Source organism: Hyaloscypha bicolor, assembly GCF_002865645.1.
Source record: "Hyaloscypha bicolor E unplaced genomic scaffold K444scaffold_50, whole genome shotgun sequence".
NCBI classification, from domain to species: Eukaryota; Fungi; Ascomycota; class Leotiomycetes; order Helotiales; family Hyaloscyphaceae; genus Hyaloscypha; species Hyaloscypha bicolor.
The window spans coordinates 616,116-637,319 of record NW_020194552.1 but is presented as its reverse complement, the minus strand read 5'-3'; the positions used below and the strand labels follow the sequence as shown (position 1 = coordinate 637,319).

At 44.9% G+C, this 21,204-nt stretch overlaps 5 protein-coding genes across 5 annotated transcripts; 1 reads left to right on the top strand and 4 right to left on the bottom strand.

The window, feature by feature from the left end:
• Positions 1–3,448: 3,448 nt before the first annotated feature.
• Positions 3,449–4,522, bottom strand: K444DRAFT_626658 (uncharacterized protein; the record flags this gene model as incomplete). Its single annotated transcript, XM_024882682.1, has 3 exons — positions 3,449–3,724; positions 3,781–4,376; positions 4,432–4,522. 3 exons carry the CDS (start codon positions 4,520–4,522, stop codon positions 3,449–3,451), a joined length of 963 nt encoding a protein of 320 aa, XP_024740485.1.
• A 1,134-nt stretch (positions 4,523–5,656) lies between these two features.
• Positions 5,657–11,309, top strand: K444DRAFT_626657 (ABC transporter; the record flags this gene model as incomplete). Its single annotated transcript, XM_024882681.1, has 17 exons — positions 5,657–5,788; positions 5,843–6,371; positions 6,649–6,650; positions 6,699–6,978; positions 7,634–8,319; positions 8,387–8,549; positions 8,602–8,844; positions 8,900–9,098; positions 9,152–9,223; positions 9,273–9,323; positions 9,372–9,436; positions 9,484–9,668; positions 9,718–10,025; positions 10,139–10,264; positions 10,318–10,398; positions 10,576–10,642; positions 10,716–11,309. 17 exons carry the CDS (start codon positions 5,657–5,659, stop codon positions 11,307–11,309), a joined length of 3,783 nt encoding a protein of 1,260 aa, XP_024740484.1.
• Positions 11,310–11,794: 485 nt separating this feature from the next.
• K444DRAFT_609785 (uncharacterized protein) lies at positions 11,795–12,854 on the bottom strand. The gene has a single exon (XM_024879638.1). It carries the CDS (start codon positions 12,692–12,694, stop codon positions 11,891–11,893), a length of 804 nt encoding a protein of 267 aa, XP_024740483.1. The 5' UTR covers positions 12,695–12,854; the 3' UTR covers positions 11,795–11,890.
• Positions 12,855–13,279: 425 nt separating this feature from the next.
• On the bottom strand, positions 13,280–17,300 carry K444DRAFT_556299 (uncharacterized protein). Its single transcript, XM_024876738.1, has 2 exons — positions 16,616–17,300; positions 13,280–16,535 (listed from the first exon to the last, which is right to left on the bottom strand). The coding sequence occupies exons 1-2, from the start codon at positions 17,245–17,247 to the stop codon at positions 13,751–13,753; spliced, it is 3,417 nt and encodes a 1,138-aa protein (XP_024740482.1). The 5' UTR covers positions 17,248–17,300; the 3' UTR covers positions 13,280–13,750.
• A 395-nt stretch (positions 17,301–17,695) lies between these two features.
• K444DRAFT_609783 (uncharacterized protein) lies at positions 17,696–20,695 on the bottom strand. Its single transcript, XM_024879637.1, has 2 exons — positions 20,416–20,695; positions 17,696–20,089 (listed from the first exon to the last, which is right to left on the bottom strand). The coding sequence occupies exons 1-2, from the start codon at positions 20,635–20,637 to the stop codon at positions 17,867–17,869; spliced, it is 2,445 nt and encodes an 814-aa protein (XP_024740481.1). The 5' UTR covers positions 20,638–20,695; the 3' UTR covers positions 17,696–17,866.
• Positions 20,696–21,204: the final 509 nt, after the last annotated feature.

Below are 21,204 nucleotides of genomic sequence, written 5' to 3'. Positions count from 1 at the left end.
AGAGCTAAATCTGAATAATAATTCGGTTCTAAAGGTCGTGAAATTACTATATAATATACCGGAAGCTGGGAACTACTAGTTTAAAACTTACTATTCCTATTATATTAATAAGCTTTCTATAAAATAGTTAACTTATAACCCTTGCTTCCTCTATAGTAAGTAACTCTTCGGAATTATTAGCCTTTAAACTAATAATACCCTATTTATCGGAAATAACGATTTTGTAAAGACAAAGTAACTAAAGCTCTAAAAAGCTAAGTTTTTGGCCAAGGAATATAAATACCTTACTATTAACTATAATCTCAAGTTTAATAGAGGTATTATTTATATAAATATTACTAGAATTACTCTTATATAGGAATACTAGTATAAAAACCTCCGAATTATTTCTATAAAGAATACTATTACTATAAGTAATAAGAGTACTATTTATTAAGATCTTTCTATTAAGAACTAATATATTATCTAATATACTAGAGAAGTATATATTATATTAGTCTATTAACCAGAAGCTTTATATAACCTATTAATTACTGCTCAAGCTATTAAACTCTCGGAAACTAATATAAAGGCACTTAATAAGCGCATTTAATAGCAAATTAAGAACGCTACCAGAGGACTAAGATTCGTAAAGCTAGTAAAGGAGTTCTTATATTTAATCGTTTTTATAGATACTTTATTTACAAATAATAGAGATTTCTCCTCCCAAATTAGATATATTCTAGTTCTAGTAAACGGAACTAGATATACTAATATTATTTACTAGTTCTTTACTAAATGCAAGAGAATTACCAGAAGCATTCTAGCTTTGGAACTCTATAGTATGGCTTATGGCTTTAATATAGGCACTTTAGTTAAATCTATAATTAATAAAATACTAGAAATAGAACTATTACTAGTAGTCTGTACGGATTCGAAGTCGTTATACGAATACCTCGTCAAATTAGGAACTACTCGAGAAAAGCATCTAATAATTAATATAATATACCTCTGCCAGGCATATAAATAACGAGAGATTATAGAAGTCAAATAGATTAAGGAAAAATTAAATCCTGCCGATTCCATAACGAAATTAAAGCTAATAAACGCCCTCAAGTACCTAATTAATACGAATACCATATAATTAGACGTAGAGAAATAGGTCAAGTATAGATAGGGCAAGAAATAAATATATGGGATAGGAGGATATTATAGAAGAGGAAGTTACGTATAAAAGGCTACGGCCTTTGGTATATAATTAAAACCTCGGAAGCGATATGGATATATAGAGTATTTGGGAAATCTGGTACTAGGCCGGATTAGGGAATTTGTATATAATCGGAGGGAGATACTATTTTTCGCGTTTTTAGAGAGTTTCTAGTATTAGTATAGCTATTCCTTTGGGAGTCACATATATAGTCACGGGATACGGGATACGGGACATGGGTAATGAAATATAGGCAATGGAACATGGGATACGGGATATAGTCATATGACCTCGCATTCTATTAGTAACTCGACTAGTAGACTAGACCCCTTTAGGCTTAGCAGATTTAGGGATCGCATATTAATATTACAATACTATAATCCCTACTTCTAAATAATAACAACTTTACTAACCTTATATAAATAGTACTTCCACGCCTATATAACGGTGCCATGCATTCCTAGTAAACCGATAGTTATTATAGCCTCTAATTTATTACTAATAATATATTTATTAGCTCTTATTTCTTTTTATTCTTTATTTCATATTTGCTTTAAAGAAGTTACAAAAATTTGTTATATTTAGCTTAAACTTGCTTTATTTAAACTAAAGATTATTAATTACTTATTCTTTAAAACTAATATTTATAAGATTTATTAAGATATAATACTAAGTTATTAAAAAATTATATTAATTATTATATAATAAATATAATTAAAGATTAATAAGGCTTATAAAGTTCGAATATTATAATTAATATATATATATATATATATAATATAATTAGAGGTTTTTAAAATAAAATAATTAAAAAAAACTAATAATTCTTTTTAAATAATTTTATAAAATATATGTTTTTTTAAGTATTATTTATATCTTAATTTTATATAACTTAAAGACTTAGTTTTTAAGATTATATTTATTTAAATAAGCTTTTTAAAATATATATTTTATATTTATAATATTATTAATAATTAAACTTATAAAGTTTATAGTTTTTTATTATATTTTAATAATATATAATTATATTATAATAAAAATTATATTAATATTTATTTAATTATAAGCTTTTATATAATTTCTTAATTGTTTTCTTTATTTTATATTTAGTTCTTTTTCTTTTTATAAAAAAAACTTTTAAATAATTTAATATATATTTCATTTATATAATATTTGTTTAATTCGTAATTATACTTATTTAATTTATTCTTATATATTCTTTTTTAATATTAATTTCTTTTAATAGCAAAACTAAAATAATTAAAATAAAGTATAGAGATTTTTATTTCTTATTTTATAAAATATAAAGCTAAAGAAAGAAGTAAGAGAAAGTATTAAAAAAAGAAATATTAGCTTAGTAAATAGAACTAGTTAAGTAATAGTATATTTCTTATAATATTACTTATTACTATTATATCTTTTTTAAATATATCTTTAATATTATAAATAAATAAATTATAAAAAATTAATTAATTAATATAAATAATAATAATTAAATAATAATTAATATCTTTTAATTCTTTTAATATATAACGATATTAAGGCCTTAAAATAACTGTAATAATTAAAAGTAATAATTGAGTTACGTGGTTTTTGTTTCCTTTTTTATTATATAATATATTTTTAAAACCTTTAAAATACCGGGTATTAAACGAATATACTTGTACTCGTGCGCTCTCAATTAGTTGGTACCTAGTAACTACTTACTTGACTATTCACGGGTATACCTGTATTCCCCTCAAGTCTGTTCAATCCAGAAGTCTAAGGGTTATACCACGTCATTGTGGCTTGAGCTGAACGGTGTGCTACACTGGGAAGTCAACAACTCTTAAAATGCAATGTCGTGGTAGAAAAGGGCCGATTAGAGTGCGAAATATCACCGCGTCGTGGATTTATTCTTTGCCTATACAGGGCAGTGGCAAAGCGACATGTAGTTCCTGCCCTTTCCAATATCATTGTTTGCGACACTACCTCTGTGCGACATCCTTCCTTGGGCTGCGATGTAGTCCTAGGGCTATAATATCTTCAATAAGGATGTGTGGCTGGGCAAGCGTGTCAGAAGCCCGTTTTGCGAGTGTTCAAGTGCAATCTTTCTTTCACAGCTTTCAGGCATGACAGACAGACAGTATTTTCAGATTCATGTGCTCAGTATTTAGGAAACCAGTTGGCAGTAGCATCGTGTAGACCAAAATTCCCACATGGGCCTGTGCCATCGAGTAATGCTCTGCTCTTTCTAATCTGCCTGGTTCTTCAGGGGTTTTCCTAATCTGCATCGCTATCACTTGAGTTCGAATCAAACCCATCCCTTGTGGGGCAGTTTGCCATCTCCTGGAACTTAGTTTTCAGTAACCTTAGACAGTCATCCACCTCCTTGTCCTCCACCACAAGAAGCCCGAAACGTACTCCAAACTTGCACAATTTCTGCACATCTGAGATCATCATCTCAGCCTTGTGTGCCACGCAGCATCTCAGATTGTTTCCGTTTTTATCAGTCCCGGAGAGGCTCTGCTTTGGGGATGTATAAGATTGGTGCGCGTTCTGTACGCGAATAAGGAGTTAGAAACTGTCGAACTGTTGGCGATTGACTGACTCACAGAACTTGAAATAACTTTGCGCTTATGGTCGGAATTGTTCCGGTTGATTTGGTTGGCATTTCTAGAAGCAGAATGGTTCGCCGGTGACCAAGCCATACATAGGTCCCTTGCAGTCTCGCCTCCCGAGTATGCGTTGTCTGAGCTTTCTGTCATTGGAAGCGTACTAATAGGTGACATGAGACCCTCGTTAGAAGGGAAGAAATACGCAGCATGGCTCGGAAAGGTTGTAGGTTTCAAGTCAATCGGAATGGGTTGGCGACTAGAAGGATGATGGCTATTCTCCCTATTTGCAGGAGGAATGTCCTCGCTGAGGGGTGACAGCATGGAAAGGGATCGGGGCTGAGTCGTGGCAAAGCTGGAAGCTCTAGACATGCCAAGACCGTCAGAACTGTCGCTCCTGTCGCCCGAGGACAAGGAGCTGAAGTCTATTCCACCACGAAAGCTTTGATAGTCTATTGGCGAGACAGCTGGCGATGCGCCTAATAGATTCCGGCTAGTTGTTGAAACCATAGCTAGCCCGCTAGAGGCATATTCGGTGTTGTTCCCCGTCTGGTAGGAGTCTAAGAAAGCTGTGTCGTATACTTTTTTTCTGCTTCCTGTAGTAACAAATCAGCAGAAAGATTATGAACGTCGGTAGTTACTTTTGCTCACTAAAACGTCTTTGGGCGGTGCGATTTTGACGTTTTCGCTTCTCACTTTGATCTTGTGACTCGTTCATTTCCGTATTTACCAAGCAACCCATTTCATCAAGGCGCCGCGTTTCTGCATAGCTATGATCCAAAACGCCGGATCGCAGAGCACATATTAGCTGGGAGTTCCGAAGTATGCCTCTCTCCTTGGCTAAATAAGTCCGCCCCTGCGGTTCTACACACACAAGGATTTTTATATGGTAAGCGACGTTGCGATAGACCCTCAAGGGTGTAATTATTTATCCCAAGAGAAAGGTATACTCTAGAGTCTTGTTACGGCGGAGCGTCCGAATCACGCAAGTTAGTCCCCACTATCCTGTCCCACTATGTTTCCTGAAGTTATGTAAAAATCCTTGCTTTCCGAGGCTTACCTCGGTCTTGTGTAAGTCATCGATGCATGCAGACTTTCTTGTCTCGGCCCCCTGGTAGTCATCATGCATTGTCAACTTCCCTGAGCGCTCGCATAGGCGGCGCAGCTCTTATTTAGATTGATCGTACCTAACACCAGGCTGTCGGGTCACGTTGCGACAACAACAGGAAGGGTCTGCCGAGAATGCAGAGCAAAAGGTCAGGGGCAATGGTTCTCGGACGGCTTTCTATTTTACAGTGATCTAAAGCCTATACTTATAGACACCCAAATCGCCACTATTGCCACTGAAACCCCTTAAACCCTCTGTTTAGCTGAACAGCTAAATTGCTATCGCCAGCCTTATGCACCTATTTCCAACAGGGTCGAGAGAATGAGTGATTGTGTTGCACGCGGCAGATGTGGATCCCTGTCAATTCAGGCCGCCACCGAAGAATACCCCTGAAACGTAGAATGGGGTGCCGTGTATCCTCGTGAGGTATCGGTTAGATGTTCATTGGTGCGTAGCCCCTGCTGTCATTGAGGCCCATGTTCTTCGGACGAAGTTGTATGTTTCCTTGAAGTAAGAAACGTGCCCCCCTATGTGAAGCGACGATTGGCCAAATCTGGTATGCTACAGGTTGCGCGCCCCACATCCCCTAATCACGTCTTATTATCCTTCCTTGAGTAGTAGAGCTTGCTGACGACAAAATTCCAGTGTCTTTTGGTCTCGGTCTGTACGTGTTATTTCAACCAAGTAGATAAAAGCACGAAACCAATTAACTCATGAGGTCGTTCACTTCTCATCAAAACATCGGCGTGGCTTCATACTAAGCTCATCATGTACCTCAAGCTTCAACTCCTTTCCACTGCAGTCTCCGCCTTATTTCTGTTGCTGCTCCCGTTTCGTTTATCAAAGCTACACACAGAAACAGTCAAGGTCGTTCCAGAGTACCGCCGCGATATCAAAATAGTACGTAGTGCATAAAAGGCAGTATTGTTTACTTGAAAACTGACCTTGGCATAGGCGATTGCCTTTGCACTGCTAGTGGTACAATCGATCGTGTTGATCACAGCACTATTGCCCACCTCCCAAGTTGACATTGATTTTTTATCTGTCCTCACCTCCTTCATATCTTATATAGGTCTATGCCCATTGCTGTTCCTGGAGCACACACGGTCTATCAAACCATCAGATCTTGCAGTCGTCTACCTGCTCACATCTCTGGCGTGCGACGCTGCTGAGCTGGGAACAACCGCGTATCAAGATGTGACCTTCCCGGCTGCCTTAGGCGTGATAGCCAAACTTTGCATCAAATTTCTGATTCTGGTGGTCGAAAGCCGAGAAAAGGGGGGGATATTGCGACGTCAATATGGCCAATGGCCCCCAGAACAGCTGGCTGGAGTCTTGAGCAGGACTTTCTTTTGGTGGATCAATTCGATTCTGGCTAAAGGAAGCCGAGATATCCTCACTGGAGGCAGCCTTCCACCGATTGACCACAAGCTTTCTTCAAAGCTGCTGCGGCATCGGGCGCTGAAAGCTTGGGATCAGAGAGGTAATCCCCGTCATTCTTCTGGGTACCATGCCACCACTGACAGACTCTTGTTCAGCTAAGCCGGAGAGGAAGATAACATTGCCAGAAGCCTTGGTCAAAAGCATGCTCTCGCATTTTCTCGCACCAATTTTGCCACGGCTATTTCTCATTGCTTTTCGCTATGCTCAGCCGGTGCTTATTAGCACAGCCATTTGCCACATGAGCAAGTCATCAGATTGAGATTGGGATTTGGGCTACAAGGTGATCCTGATGGCCATTGTTGTCTATGTTGGCTTAGCGGTAAGTTCTCCAGACTTGTGTGCGTTTGGGAACTAAGTGGTACACCAGACCTCCAAGGCCTTGTATCAGCACCGCCTGAACCGGCTCAAAGTCATGATCAGGGGCGCGGTTGTCGGTCTTATCAACTGCAAGTCTTTGGGCCAGCAGTCTGGCAGCTACGACGATGGAAGAGCCGTGACTCTCATAAGCACCGATGCAGAGAGCGTGGGCAACAGTGCGCAGATGTTCCATGAAACATGGGCGCAGGTCATCGAGGTCGTATTGGGCACACTGATGTTGGCTAGGGAGGTCGGTTGGATTTGTCCGGTTCCGCTTGTGATCATCTTCTGTGAGTTGTCATCCGCCGTTCGTTCAACAAATTACTGATAACCATCAAAGTCTGCTCACGAATGAGTCAGTACCTGGCGAGGAACTTACAGAATAAGCAAAGAAACTGGAACGTGGCTACGCAAAAACGCCTTGCTATGAACACATCAATGCTTGCCTCAATGAAAAGCTTGAAGATGTTAGGGGTAACAATATATACGGAATCTTTGGTTCATTCTCTGAGGCTTCAAGAGCTGGATATGGCCAGGAAGGTGCGGTGGATGATGGTCGCTTATAATGTGTTGAAATTAGGGGCCTGAGGCCCCTAATAGGCTTAGTAAGCCCTGGAACCGAACGCCATGGGGCTGTGCACTAGCTTAATACCCTGTCCAGCTGGAATACCCTGTATAGCTGGAATACCCTGTACGGCTGGAATACCCTGTATAGCTGTAATCGGTTCAGCTGGCATAGGGATTTAGTACATGTGACTTAGGGGGTTCAGGGCTATATATACGGGCTACTTACCACTATAGAACAGTAGTTAATTCAGTATCGTTTACTTGGTTTACATTGCAAGCACGTGACCCTAGCTATATTGCTTTAGCTAGTTCAACATAATGCAAGTGGTATGTTATCTGTGCGATCCTTGCGCCTCACGCGTTGGCTTACTCTTGTAGCAAATGCTCTTGGCATCTTTTCTCCAATTATTACATTTGTGCTCTTCGTCGTTTTGGCACATTGGGACGGGGTCAAACTTAACACCGAGACCGCATTCACAACTACCGCACTGCTCGGATTGGTGACGCACCCTGCCAACATGATCATGTCGATTGTACCACAAGCAATGGGCTCACTGGCAGCTTTTGACCGAATCCAGCAGTATCTCCTACAGCCGCCCCGATGTGATCAACGACTGATATTGAAGAGGGTGGACAACGATGCCAAAAGGATTTCGCCAGCCATTTGCATGGCGGATGTGGCCATTCAGAACACTTCATCAACGCCCCCTATTCTCAGTGATATCAATCTTGTTATTGACAGGGGATCAATTGTTATTTTCTCCGGACCGGTTGGGAGCGGCAAAACAACATTGGCGAGAGCAATCATGGGTGAAATTCCTACGGCTGGCGGAACAATATCGGTGTCTTCGAAGCGTATAGGTTACTGTGAACAGGTACCTTGGCTGTCAAGTGGAACTCTCAAGGAGGCCATCTGTGGTTTCTCGCCGGAAGATCAACGCTGGTACGACCAAGTTGTCCGACTATGCTGCCTCGACGATGACCTTTCAGCGCTGCCCAATGGAGACCACACCATGATAGGAAGTCGGGGGCTAAACCTTTCTGGTAGGCAAAGGCAACGCGTAGTATGTTCAGGCAATCCCTCTCCGCACCACCCGAGAATTTGGAGCTTGCTTACTGACAAGACTACAGGCTCTCGCCCGCGCCGTATATGCCCGTTGCGAGATCGTGCTTTTGGATGATAGTTTCAGCGCCCTTGATGGCAAAACAGAAAGTTGTATCGTCAACAACCTTCTCAGTCCAGGGGGTCTCTTTAGACAAATGCGAACAACAGTCTTTCTCATAACCAACTCTGGTATGTCCAAGGTATCATTACGACAAGTGATACGAATGCTCATACTTCACAGCTACGCACTTCTCCTTGGCAGACTGGCTTGTTGTACTCGGAGATGCTTCAATCAAATACCAAGGAACATGGGCTGACTTGAAAGAAAAACCTGAGAACATCCTGAAAGTCCATGTTGCTGAGACCGATAACAACAGTGCTGAAGAAAAGCATCCGGTGAATGAGGCTGTACAGAGTAAGAGACTGGACGTGGCCGAGGCCGTCTCCGATCTCAGTCGGGCAACGGGGGATATCTCACTCTATGGTAACGCGGTGACGCAAACTCATGGGATGTTTTACTAACCTTGATTATCTGACAGGCTATTACCTTCAATCCGCGGGCTTGCGCAACCTCCTTATCCTTCTCGCTTGCACGTCGTCATACTCATTCTTCGTGACATTTCCCCAGTATTGGCTTCAAAAATGGACTGAGGCGCTAGCGTCCCAAATGATGTTTTACGTCGGGGGCTATCTCATCTTATCTCTCATGGCATGGACTTCCACCAACGGCTCTATGTGGTGAGTGCAACTCTGACGCTTGAGTAAGTATGACTCTGCTAAACTGGGATAAGGTCAACGTATATCCTTATTGCACCTGAGTCAGGAGCTGAACTACACCGCCGCCTTCTTTCAACTATTATGGGGTGCGCATACACTACTTGTCCGTCACTGAATAGTACTGATGAATGATAGGGCCTCACTGTCCTATTTCTCGATCACTGACACAGGAATGATACTCAATCGGTTAGTGTGACCCACTTGTGATACATGGCACATGCTGATCTACTGTAGTTTCAGCCAAGATATTCAACTAGTCGACAGACAACTGCCACCGGCCATTTTGTCCATCTCGAACCGTAAGTTTTGCTTGAGCTTGCCGAAGCCTTCTTACTCATGATTACAGAGATTTTTAAGCTGCTCGTGCAAGCTGCCTTACTGTTCAGTGCACAGAAGCTACTGTCATTGACATTTCCACTCTGCGTGGCGGTTGTATATTTTGTGCAGAGGATATACCTGCGAACATCGCGGCAGTTGCGATTACTCGATCTCGAGTCACAGTCGGCAGTATACTCAAGCTTTTTGGAATCAGTATGGCCCTTCCAGAGATTTGGCTGTGTCGTGGCTGACCACAGCAAAGGTTGAAGGCATCACGACGATCCGGGCCTTCGGGTGGGAGAAAGCAGTCGAGGATGCAAATATTAAATCACTGGACATATCTCAGCAGCCGTCATATATTCTGCTTTGCCTCCAACAGTGGCTGGGTATTGTTCTCGATCTAGTGGTTGCCGCTATAGCAACAGGTCTCATCACTCTTGCTGTTCTGATGAGTGATACGACGACCGCCGGACAAATTGGCATGGCATTGAATATTGTTTTGGTTGCAAACACGACCCTCCTCGGACTGGTAACATCATGGACAAACCTGGAGATATCTTTGGGCGCTATGTACTTTATCCCTTTTTTCTCTACCTTCATACTCTCTTCTGTTTCTCCTTTGCCCCTTTTCCAGTTTGCTTGGAGCATCAGCTTGCGAGACTAGATGCTGACCTTCTCTTCAGATCTCGTTTGAAGAATCTAGAGGCCAATACACCGACAGAAGACAAACCTTGCGAAAGCTACACACCTGTCGAGGCTTGGCCATCATCCGGAGTCGTCGAGTTCGATGATGTTACGGTAGCATACAAGTAAGGCCATGTATCACGGCAGGATCACTTCCAAAACTGACTTCTCTACTCAGTCCAGATGCAATAGCTTTACAGAATGTCAACCTAAAAATCTCGGCTGGCCAACAATCAATCGTGTGTGGCCGTACAGGCAGGTAGGTAGTTTGTATACTCTAAATCCCCTTGACTTTTGCTAACATGGTTGGGTGGCTTCACAGCGGGAAGAGCACTCTACTACTCACACTTCTGCGTCTTTTAGACGTGAAATCGGGAGTTATCAAAGTAGACGGGATCGATCTTAGTCTTGTCCCACGATCTTTGATTCGACAAAGATGTTTCATAACAGTCGCCCAGGATCCATTCGTGCTGGCTCAGGCCAGTCTTCGCTTTAATCTTGATGTAAGGAGACACTGTTCGCATTTTTCGTCGGCATTTGGGTGTAAATATACGTACTGACCTGGCCACTGCCTAGCCCACCGCTTCCCTCCCAGATGAGACCATCATCGCAGCTCCTCAGAGAATACGCCTATGGTCACACTTCAATTCGGGAGTTTCTGCACCTTCGACTTCGAAAACCCGCCAGATCCTGAACAGCTCGGTCGCTTCTTTGCCGCAGATGTCTGTAGGCCAAGAGCAAATGATCACACTGGCTCGAGCCATTCTCCAACTTCAGGTTTTGAATGGTGCTTCGAGCTTAGCGAAAGCTCAACTGAATCGTGCAAAGATTATGCCGATTCTTCTACTCGATGAGGCTACTTCATCACTCGACCCAGAAACCGAAGCTGCCATGCGTAGTATCATAGATCAAGAGTTCACGGAAAAAGGACACACCATCATTGCCATTACACACAGGTTGAGTGGCTTGACTGAGAACGTGCGGGCGGGGCAGGATATGTTTGTCCTGCTGTCCAAGGGGAAGATCGAGAGAATTGACAGGGTGGAGGATTACTCTTCCCCTATATCGAAGCGGCTCTCAATATATGGCCCATCGCTGTTGGAGGAGGTGGTGGAGGAGGAGGAGGAGGAAGAGCTTGATGTTAATTGGCGACGCCGTATATCGACTTGATCTGCTAAAGAAGACGACGGCGACAACGATCAATTCAAGAGAGGAAGGAGAAGAAGCTGGGAGGAGCCTACTACCCAGAGAACCGTATTAAAGGGGAGGGAAAAAATGGAGCGAGAGATAGTTGAGTATGAAGGTTTTGGAGGAAAGGAGATTGAAGCATTTACTACCTAAATGCCCAGACTACCTAACCGCCTAAAATCATTTTTTAACTACTACGTAAATAATAATTATTTAACTATTATAACCTATTGTACGACCAAATAAATAGTAAGGCTTGCCCACTTGGAGGGTATAGCCCAGTGGCTGGTCACGTGGCTGCGTTTGATCTTGTGCTGAATTGATTGAGAGTAGAAGATCGTAATGATAAATGCTGAAATTGAGTTTATTCATAGAAGATAAATAAAATACAGAGCGATGGCGCGGGGGAAGGTGGGGGGGAGTCCGAGTTTAGGCGAGATCACTCAATGAATAATTTTACGAAGAGGATGCCTATTCCAAATTGCACAAAGCTATATAAACCTGTAAAGTTCATACCTTCTTAATCTTACAGCAACTTCGTTTCCCGTTCTCAGAGTTCTCATCTACGCAGCCAGCGCCCAAGCAGCTCTAATTTTAATCAACCCCACCACCGACATCAGCGCCCCAACAACACCATCACTCAACGCTGGATTCTCACTCGCCCAATGCACACCAAGCGGGGCATAGGCAGTATTCATAATCGCCCCTCTCAGCCACGTCTTCTCCTCCCTCTTAAACTCCACCATATCCTTCTCATCAACAGCCTTCACCTTCCTCAGCTCCCTCAACTGCCTCGCGCGGTACAACCTCACAAACTCCAACAAAACATACGCCAAAAACATCCTCAGGCTCGTCTTCGCCCACCGTTTAATCTTCTCCGGTGTCCAGCCCCTCAAGACACCCTTCCCAGCAAGATAATACCCATTCTCATAAACATAATACGCGCCTAGCGACAACGTCTGTCCGTAACTGACAGCCCTCAACACCACATCTGTCTCCGGTTTAACATAATTCTTCTTCGCCATCGCGTAGACCCCTAGAAATCCCCAAAGTCTTGTGAAGGTCCGGAAATCAGAGCACATCCCCGCCAGTGTCTTGGCGCTTGCGCCTAGCTCTTCAAGCTTGACGAGACTGGTAGAACCATTTTTGGAGCCGCCGGGGTGGAGCAGGGATGTCATTTGCAGCTTGTCGAGGGCTGTAATTTGCGAGGAGACGAAGAAGAGGCCGTAGCCTACCAGCGTGAGTGTTGCATCGACGCCGCCGGAGGTGGAGAGGACGCGGCTGAGGCGGGTGATGCGCGCGTCTGTTGCAGAGGTGAAGAGTGTGGGGGCCGAAAATGGGAGTTGGGTTGCTTTGTCGGACGCCATTGTGATATGTAAAAAGTTGTAAGAAGTGCGTTAGGAAGATGATGTTGAAGGTTGAAGTGAAGGAGGTTGAGGTTATATTTTGAGGCGAGGTGTCGTCTGAAAGTAGTGCCAGTCCACTAATTTCCTGGTGTGTGGGGTTCACTGTGGGGTAACGCCATCTACGTTCCCACCGACATAAGTCCGTGGTTTTAGCGTATTTTATACCTAAATAAATTCCAAAATGTTATAAACTTTTAAAAATCTTCTAATAGGAACGTTCCTTACGTTTAAAAATTTCATCTCACGAAATTCTTGAATTCTAATTATTCCTTGTTCTCTCAAGATTGTGAAGTAATCGCAATAACTTGAGATGTTTCGAGCCTAAAGGCTGGGTCGTGGGGCCTGAAATTCGCTTGAAAACGGCCTGAAAACACAGACTAATGTCCGCAGGACCGAGCAGAGCACACCCGGACGGACGGCCGATAGCTGTTCGATCGATTTAAATATATTTTAGAATAATCATGGATTTGCCCTCTGTACCTTCGGCAGATATAAAACAATCAAGGAAAATTTGGCGAAAGTCATCGCCTTCCGCTTGTTTGATTACTGGTCGAATCCCGAAAAGCAACCGAAGCCGTAGATGATGCCGTGTGGGGTTTGTAACAGTGAAAGAGAGCTCCCGGCTTCCCAGTGAAACAAATCATCGTTACAGCATAGTGCATCCAGGCATATGATACCTGGCAGGAGCAAGACACTCTACCAGCTGAAAGAAGCCTATGCGGTACTAATGCGTAGCATTTCTCCAGCTCGGAATATCATCAACGCGCTAAATCTCAAAGCCTTCAGCCCGATGGCGATTGGCATCCGCCACCGGCGTAGCCTCTGTATCCATCATCCCACGTACATATTACTCGCCCCAAGGACATTCACTAGTTCACTTTTTGATTCCACGATGATCTTATCTCGAACCGAGCAAATTGCTAGTAGGCTCCAAAAGCAGCGTCATCCTCAAGTGGCTTATTAACCGACCTTCAACTCCGGTAAGTTTCTCTTGACCGCTGGGGAGAGAAGATCACCTCAAATCAAATCAAATCTCGTTCGCTTTCCAGGAGAAGCACCTTTGATCTCCCCCAGACGTTCTCGTAATCTTGAGGTGGACCTGATCGAAGACTCATCGCGGCCGTCGTCATCAATTTTGAGGCGGACTGCCTTGGTGGGGGTTATGCTTTCTCTGCAGGTCTCGTGGGGGCGCTTCCTCGGGGACGATGAGCCCGCGGGGCTAGGTGTTCCCCCCGGTGCTGAGAGATGCTTTCGTCTCTGATAGGCATCTCGGAGGAGAGCCGCAGTATCTGGGGGTGTTTTCGCTGCCAAGTCATTGATCAGGGCTTCAAGGGAATGCCTTTTGGTCGCAGGATTGTCGGAATCTTGGATGGTTTCAAAGATCCATGGAGGTAAAACGGGAGGGTCAACTTCCATGACGGTATCCGTAATGTCTGCATCGTGCTCCAGCATACTTTTGATAATGAGAGCCCATCTCTCGTAATGTTTGTCGCTGTTGACCACATTGGCACTTTCGGTTCGATAGGCTTTGAGGTAATACTGCCACACCGTGTGGCAGCCGTTCTTCACAACTTTGTTTGGCCATTGGCGACGTTGGAGGAGGATTTCGACAATGGGGGGGCAAGCTGGTTGCTTGAGGAGAACGAACGGTTCAGGTTCTTCAAGAGATAGACCGAGGGCGTACATCAATATCGTATACCCAGGTAGACCTAGAGGTATGGGATATGTCTGAAGGTAGTCCTGAACAAAGGAGCAAAGACCGAACCGTATCGCAACCAAAAATATTCCGTCCAGCCATTGTTTGGATTTTGAAGGAGCATCCCGATCTCGAAACTTGGATTCGTGAAGCATTGTTTTTCTTTGCCACCAATGCGGAGCCACGACGTTAAACTCGTTTAGTAGTGCAAGAACAAAAGCACCCTTGCTGCTGTCAACCTTCTGCGCAATGTGGCAGAAGTCGTTGGTGACTCGCCACACTCGGAAGTCCAAGCTCGATTCTTGATACACGCCGATGTAGAATGAGCAGATAGATTGTTTGAGATTGATCAAGTAAGACATCAGGAGGGACAAGTTGGGATCGAAAGAGTCTGATTTGGATGTGTTGGATTCGAGATAGGCTCTAGTGGAATCCTTCTTCAAAAAGTCGCTAACGGTTCGATGTAGATACGACACTTTGGCATCGGCTTTGATCTTATGAGTATGGGTTTCATTCATTTCCTCCTCAGCGTCGGTGCTCGCGGGAGTAGGTGCTGGCCGCGCGAAATGGTCCTGGCTATCCTCTTTAGCTTCCCAATGGGAATCCAGGTGGTCATGTGCCTCGAGCAGGCCTCCGCAAGCTACTTTCAACTGCGTGATCATCCGATCACATCTTTTCTGGATATTTTCTTCACTCATGACCTTTCTCTCAGATGTCATTGAGTCTGCATATGTAGCCGTCACAGCAAGGTCGAGTTCTAATACAGTAGGTCGCACGTCGACATCTGATGCGGAGTTGTAGATTTGGAAAATTCGAGAAGCCTTTTCAATATAGTCTTTGCTAATTCCTTTCAACATGTATCCATAAAACTCTTCCAAATCAGGTGGAATGCGTTTCAGTCTGTTTTGAAGATCCGAAATATCATCCCGGTTTGTTAATCCAGTGAGCAAGGACGTTATTACGAGAGATACCCATAGGAAAACGCCGTTTGCTTTGGATAGAATTTCTCTGACGAAGTATTCCTTTTGAGCAGGGTAGGCCTCGGATAGTTGAAGCATCCGGCGGTCACTCTCGAGCCTGTCGCGGACATAAACACGGATATCTCTGTACGTCAGATCCTGCAATCTCAGATTTGGCCCTTTGTTGAAAGCGTTCTCAAAAGCTACCCATGGGCGACTCGACAGACAGATCTTCAGATTGGGAGATATTGGAATGCTCTTGAAAACATTGATAATAGTCTCTGGACCCTCAGAGCCCTGGCCTTCGTACTCGTCGAGTCCATCTATAAAGAAACAAAGTTTGAGCTCATCGGAAGCAAGGCTTACAAGATATGCAAAGGCCATTTTCAGTCTTCTGAAGGAACGAACTCGCTCTAGCATTCTCATCTGCTCCACTTTGGACTTTGTAGAACGAGAAGCCTCCCATTCATCTCGAAAGACGTGGCGCACCAGGTCAGGTCTCTTGCACAAGATCTCGTATAAGAGTGATCGAAATAATCCAGATTGTGAGCATTGCTCCGGCAGACCACTGTGCCAAAAATAAAAGCTCGCTACGCGCAATTCAGCAGGCTCTGCCCATTCTCGAAGATGCTCAAAGGTCTCCGCGTTTTCAACGATATATCTCATCAAAGTCGACTTCCCAGAACCTGCTTTGCCATTGATCCAATATATATCTTTGCCGCGTTTCAACCATTCAACAAAATTGTTCCACGGCCGGGTGTTCTCTGCGACATCCCCGGGTGCCCTCACGATCTCGGGATCTTTGAATATCCAAGAGAATGTGGTCCTATGTGCGTCGTGAATTTCCTCTCGACGAGCGTTCTTCAAGGCGAAATTGAGATGATCCAACACAGCAAGATCGGCGGTCTCGTCAAGTTGACGTTGTTGTTCAACGTACTTCTTCTCCTCTTCAGCAAGCCTTTCTTTCTGCATATTCTCAAGTCGCGCCACCAGTTCGCTTTTGAGTTTGTCGTGCGATTCCTTGACGACAATGCTAAGAATAGTTGTAATGTTGTCAATGTTGTGTCGCTGGCCTGCATCGAGCGACTCGAACCTGTCGTTGTCGTGGATTGCCTTTTTGTCAATTGAGAGAAGCTGTAGCTTTTCACTGTGCTCCGGGGATTTGGTCAGCACAAAACAATGCATAAAAGAACTCGGTCGCATAGTGATTATAGAATAGGCACTCACCACGTGGCAGCCAATAAATGATCGCTGAGCTCCCGTCGATGTGCCTCTATTCGCTTCTGGAAATCCCCTATTGCTTCACTAGACCAAACACTCCGCAGAGCCAATAGAAGACTCTTAAATTTCCGATGCTTCGGTCCTTGAACACTCAGCTCTTTCAACTTGACGAGCAAGTCATTGGATAGTACTATGCATTTGCGGCAGATCTCGCAGAGTGTCTCATGAGATTCCTTAGCTCTAGCATATGTTCTCATCTGTCTTTCGAAGTCTGCCTTTCTGACTGGAAATGTTGCCGACTCGATATCGTATTCATCTTTTAGTCTCTCGTATATTTCCCATTTACCTGACTCCACCTCGCTGGCTAGAGTAGAGTCATCGAGGGTAGGTGGTTCAGGTGGATGGGGTTCGCTAGGAGGGGGGGAAGGCTGTTCGGGAGGAGTTTGTTCGCGCAGAGAGGATTGCATTCTCTCGCTCAATTCGAGGAGCCGTCTGGCAGCGAAAGTTGTCTCGATTTGTGATGCAGTGGCTCCATGAATAGATTTGTAGATTTGCGTTGTGTTCGAGATAATGCAGCAGCCAAATTCGACGAACTGCGCGACGCTCTGGGCTATGTTGAGGGCCGATATTGCATCCATGATGGGAAACAAAAGAGTAAAGGAAAGTGCGGCAGAGACTGGATCATAAGAACGTTGAAGATGAATTAGAAGAATGTTGAAGGAGGAAACCTCTTCCTACCTTGTGAACTGCCATGGCCACCACCAAAAGAAGTAATGTCACAGCCTCATCCACTTGCTGCAGGGCATCGCCACAATTGCTGCGCCAGCTTCCAGCAGCAATTCGCCGAACATGACGATCCGTGGGGCATATTTCAGGACCTCATCTTCGGCGAAAAGGGGTCAGGACAGTCGAAATGCAATGAAGGTTTGATTGAGTACAAGAAGACCATTTTCATGCTTTCGAAGCTGGCGGCATGCTGCTGACTAATCAGACAGTTCGTGGGCCAATCATGGGCTCTATGAGCGCCATCCCTGACCTCCACAATTGAATAATCTCTTTAAGCTTCAAGAACCAGTAACCCTTCCCCTTTAACTTGAAATAGAAAAACTTGGAAATCGCCAGCACCACCATGATGCTGTACGCACGCGGGATTGATGAAATTTAAGGGTGAGGTCAAAGGCTCTCATTTAGTCGTACCTACAGAAGCCAAATCGAGTCTAGAAAATCGGCAACGGTTCTTTGCCGAGTAGTTGCTGTTTATCTCAGATCGAATTCCTCTTCCCCATACTTGCCGGCAGTTTCTATAATTTCCCCATCCATTATGCCATGCACATAACATTCCCCGACTAGCAGGAAGTATTGTTCCCCATCCTCTGTCTCCATCGGTCGAAGGATAACAGGAACACTACATCCATAAAGAACACAAATGATATCTGTTTCCACTGTTGCCATAGGCCCCAATCCAAACCACCCATTTTCCTTGCTGACGAGAAATTTACGATTCCAGATAACGCTCTGAACTCGGTTCAAGAAACTGACGCCCAGGGAAGACTCATCCTCTTGTAATGAAATTAGTCGGTTCGTGTTGATGTCCCCGGTAGCAGTAAGATGTTGTAGGCAGTATCTGAAGGCGCGAGCATACCAAGACGGTGCCATCGTTCCATTAGGACCGCGATCTGCAACGAGTGTACGCCAGAATTCCTCTGGGACATTAAACTGGAGTCCTTGACTAACGCAGCCAGCTAGCGCCAGCCATTCATAAAGGATGATTCCTTCTGAGGCTCGTGGCCCGAGCTTGGCAATAGTATCGACTCGCATGCCGCGCACGCAGAGTAATTTACTTTTGTCGTTGGCGAAGGAAGCTTGAGCTTTGACCCGAAAAGTAGCCACAGTTCCTCGCGATGCGTGGTAGTCATTGTGATCTGGCAGCCCGACGAGACTATCCGCCTCCGTACGCTCGGAAACATTGCCATCCAATGCTGGCTGCAGGAGCTGTTTGGGCCGGACCCAGGAAGGCAGGTTCTCGACCGCTCCCGCCCAATATCTGCATATTATGTCGAGGGAATGAGACGATTGAATGGCTCGGATCACAAAATTTTGGTACACGTCTACGAAGTCCGCTTCATAGTCTATCCGAAGTGCGTCGTCGTCTTGCCGAGAGATCGGCATCAGTGTTTTCTCGTCCAGTCTTGGGCCATCCTTGGCGATGGCGAGCACGGAGTAAATCCTATCGAGGGGGTTGGTTGAGTCGAGGCTAGTCAGATGTGATACCAATGCTTCAAGACTGAGAAGACGATGTGTTTTCTGCTCTTTGTTTGGGGTTGTGGTGATGCGTAAAGAGTTCGCGGAGACTTCGATGAAGCGTTCCGCCATTATGACTTTTCGGGCTGACAGCTCTTTGGCATTCTTCCCCTTATTACGGAACATGAGCGAAATTTGGTTTCGAAAAGATCTGAATATTGCGACGGCATCTACTAGGTCTCCATAGTGTATTGCAGGCTGGCCGCTATGCAAAGTGACATTCTGTGCAACTGCAACTTCTTGGACCAACCAGAGACGACTGAAAACGGGGTTCTTGAGCAACGTTACGAAAGCTAACCAGTCATCAACGGTAGACTCGTCGCGGACGAGACTGTCAATACCAACAAGATCAAGGATTCGTGGAATGAACCTAAGCGCCGTTTTCGAGTTCTCGTCTTCACCAAGCCAGAAGCAGAGATTCTCCGCGCTACGGAAGACAAATCGCTTCATTGCAATCTGCTTGTTCTTCTCTACTTTGTCGCTACTGCCGTGGTTAATGCAGAGTGCATCGACCCAGAAATACCTGAATTTTGAAGGGTGGCGCAGGAATTTCAGTGCTTCGTAGAGATGACTCCTGATGAATATGGGATGTGATTTGCCTTGGGGATCGGTCAGATGAATCTCCATTGATCTTTGGCCCGCTGCTCCCCAGAGATACGAGATGGCCTCGTACTTCATGGGTCGATCCACAGACGCTGTGACGAAGGAGCAGGAGATGATTTTGTCGTCCTTTTTGCCGGGAGCGAGCTTTAAGATTCGAAATTCGCCTTCTGCTAAAGGCTGGTAGACCGAGGTTGGACGGTAGTTCTCGTCATTGATCACCATTTTTGGTAACTCGGGGACAGGATCTCCAAGATATTCTCTCTTAACCCCTTTTGATACTACTTCGGTGCGCTGCGGCCTTTCATACGTTGTCGCATCATCCGTTGAGGCGCCACCCTCCTCCTCATCAGTACTATCCCGACTTCGAGGCTCCGAAGTCGACACAGTCGGTATGCGTTTCGGTGGTCTTGGGGATTTATCTTTTGGTTTTTCCTTTTGCTTGTCTCGTGCTTTGTCTTTTAGATTCGGGCCCCTTTTCCGAGTATTTAACTCCGGCTCGGAACAGTCAAGGGGTTCAGGCCGGTGGGCAAGGCAACGTTCGCATTTTTGTGGCCAGACACGGTCTGCCGGGAAGCACTTCTATATGTCAGCTAAGCGGTCTAAATAATGTGTGATAAGACAAGTATGTGGTGGTGATGGGGCATGCAGGAAGAAGTGTAACATAATGATAATGGCATTGAATTAGACGCAGGTGGGCTTGTTAGGAGCAGTCACGAACTTGACCATAATATTTCCGAAGCCAAAGAGAACCATCAACCTTGTAGATCGCTCATGCAAAGGCCCTATCAACATTTGTCTTTGCAAAGCCCACATAATAGCAAAGCATGTCAAGCCGTCGAACTGGGCAAAGCGGTGGGATGGGAGAAAAGCCACAAACGGAAGACTCGTAATTAGTACCGTACCTTTTTCCTCGCTTCCCGACACTGCTTACACTTCCACAAGTTCAACTTCTGTCTCTTCTCACTCCCCAGATTCCTCTGCTCAGTCTCATCATCGTCATCAGCCTCGCCGTCATCATGCTGCGTTCTTGTCGGTAGCACGGTCAAAGGCTGAGCAGTCAGCCTCGAGGTGTCTCCCGTAAGCTGCGGATCGATGGGCGTGGGACTGTTCGTGTCCGGAGGCATCGCGCGTTCTGCTTGTCAATACTGCAAATACCTCAAATGGCGTTGGCAGAGATTTCTGATGTCGGCTCTCAGGGAAGTTCCGACCGCAAATTGGCAGCGCTAGGGGGCGGGCTGAGTGGCCGGGAAGTGACGGGGAGTAAAAATAGAAGTGCTGACGTGGCAATGAGAGCAAACTTTTCCCGAGTGAAACCAAATGAGCAGGAGGCTGAGCTATTTTGGCGTGGGGTGCGGTGCGATTGACAATAGCAAATTTGAAGGCGCCCGGCAGAAGTGGGTGGTGGTGTGCAAGCAAATTTGCTCTGGGTGATTTCAAGCGAGACAAGTCAGATCTCCCCAAACCCCGGCTGTCGACTGCAAAAATAGACATCCCGCATTGCCCGTTGCTCTGTCTTCGCTAGATTGGACGGCAAATTTTCGTTTTCGTGAAACCAAGCTCGCAGCGGGTAAGGCATTTTTCTCGACGATGGGCCGGAATGATACCCGCATTTGGCGTACTTGGCGCCAAAGGAAAGCAAAAACCTGCTTTGGTGGGCTCAACTTGCGAGGTGAGGTATTTTCACTCCTAAA

Excerpts from the sequence above, each read along its gene's own strand:
- K444DRAFT_609785 (XM_024879638.1), bottom strand. The coding sequence starts at position 12,694 with ATGGCGTCCGACAAAGCAACCCAACTCCCATTTTCGGCCCCCACACTC.
- K444DRAFT_556299 (XM_024876738.1), bottom strand. The coding sequence starts at position 17,247 with ATGGATGCAATATCGGCCCTCAACATAGCCCAGAGCGTCGCGCAGTTC. Across the intron at positions 16,536-16,615 it reads CATTTATTGGCTGCCACGTG|TGAAAAGCTACAGCTTCTCT; the intron begins GTGAGTGCCTAT and ends CCCGGAGCACAG.
- K444DRAFT_609783 (XM_024879637.1), bottom strand. The coding sequence starts at position 20,637 with ATGCCTCCGGACACGAACAGTCCCACGCCCATCGATCCGCAGCTTACG. Across the intron at positions 20,090-20,415 it reads GTCGGGAAGCGAGGAAAAAG|TGCTTCCCGGCAGACCGTGT; the intron begins GTACGGTACTAA and ends GACATATAGAAG.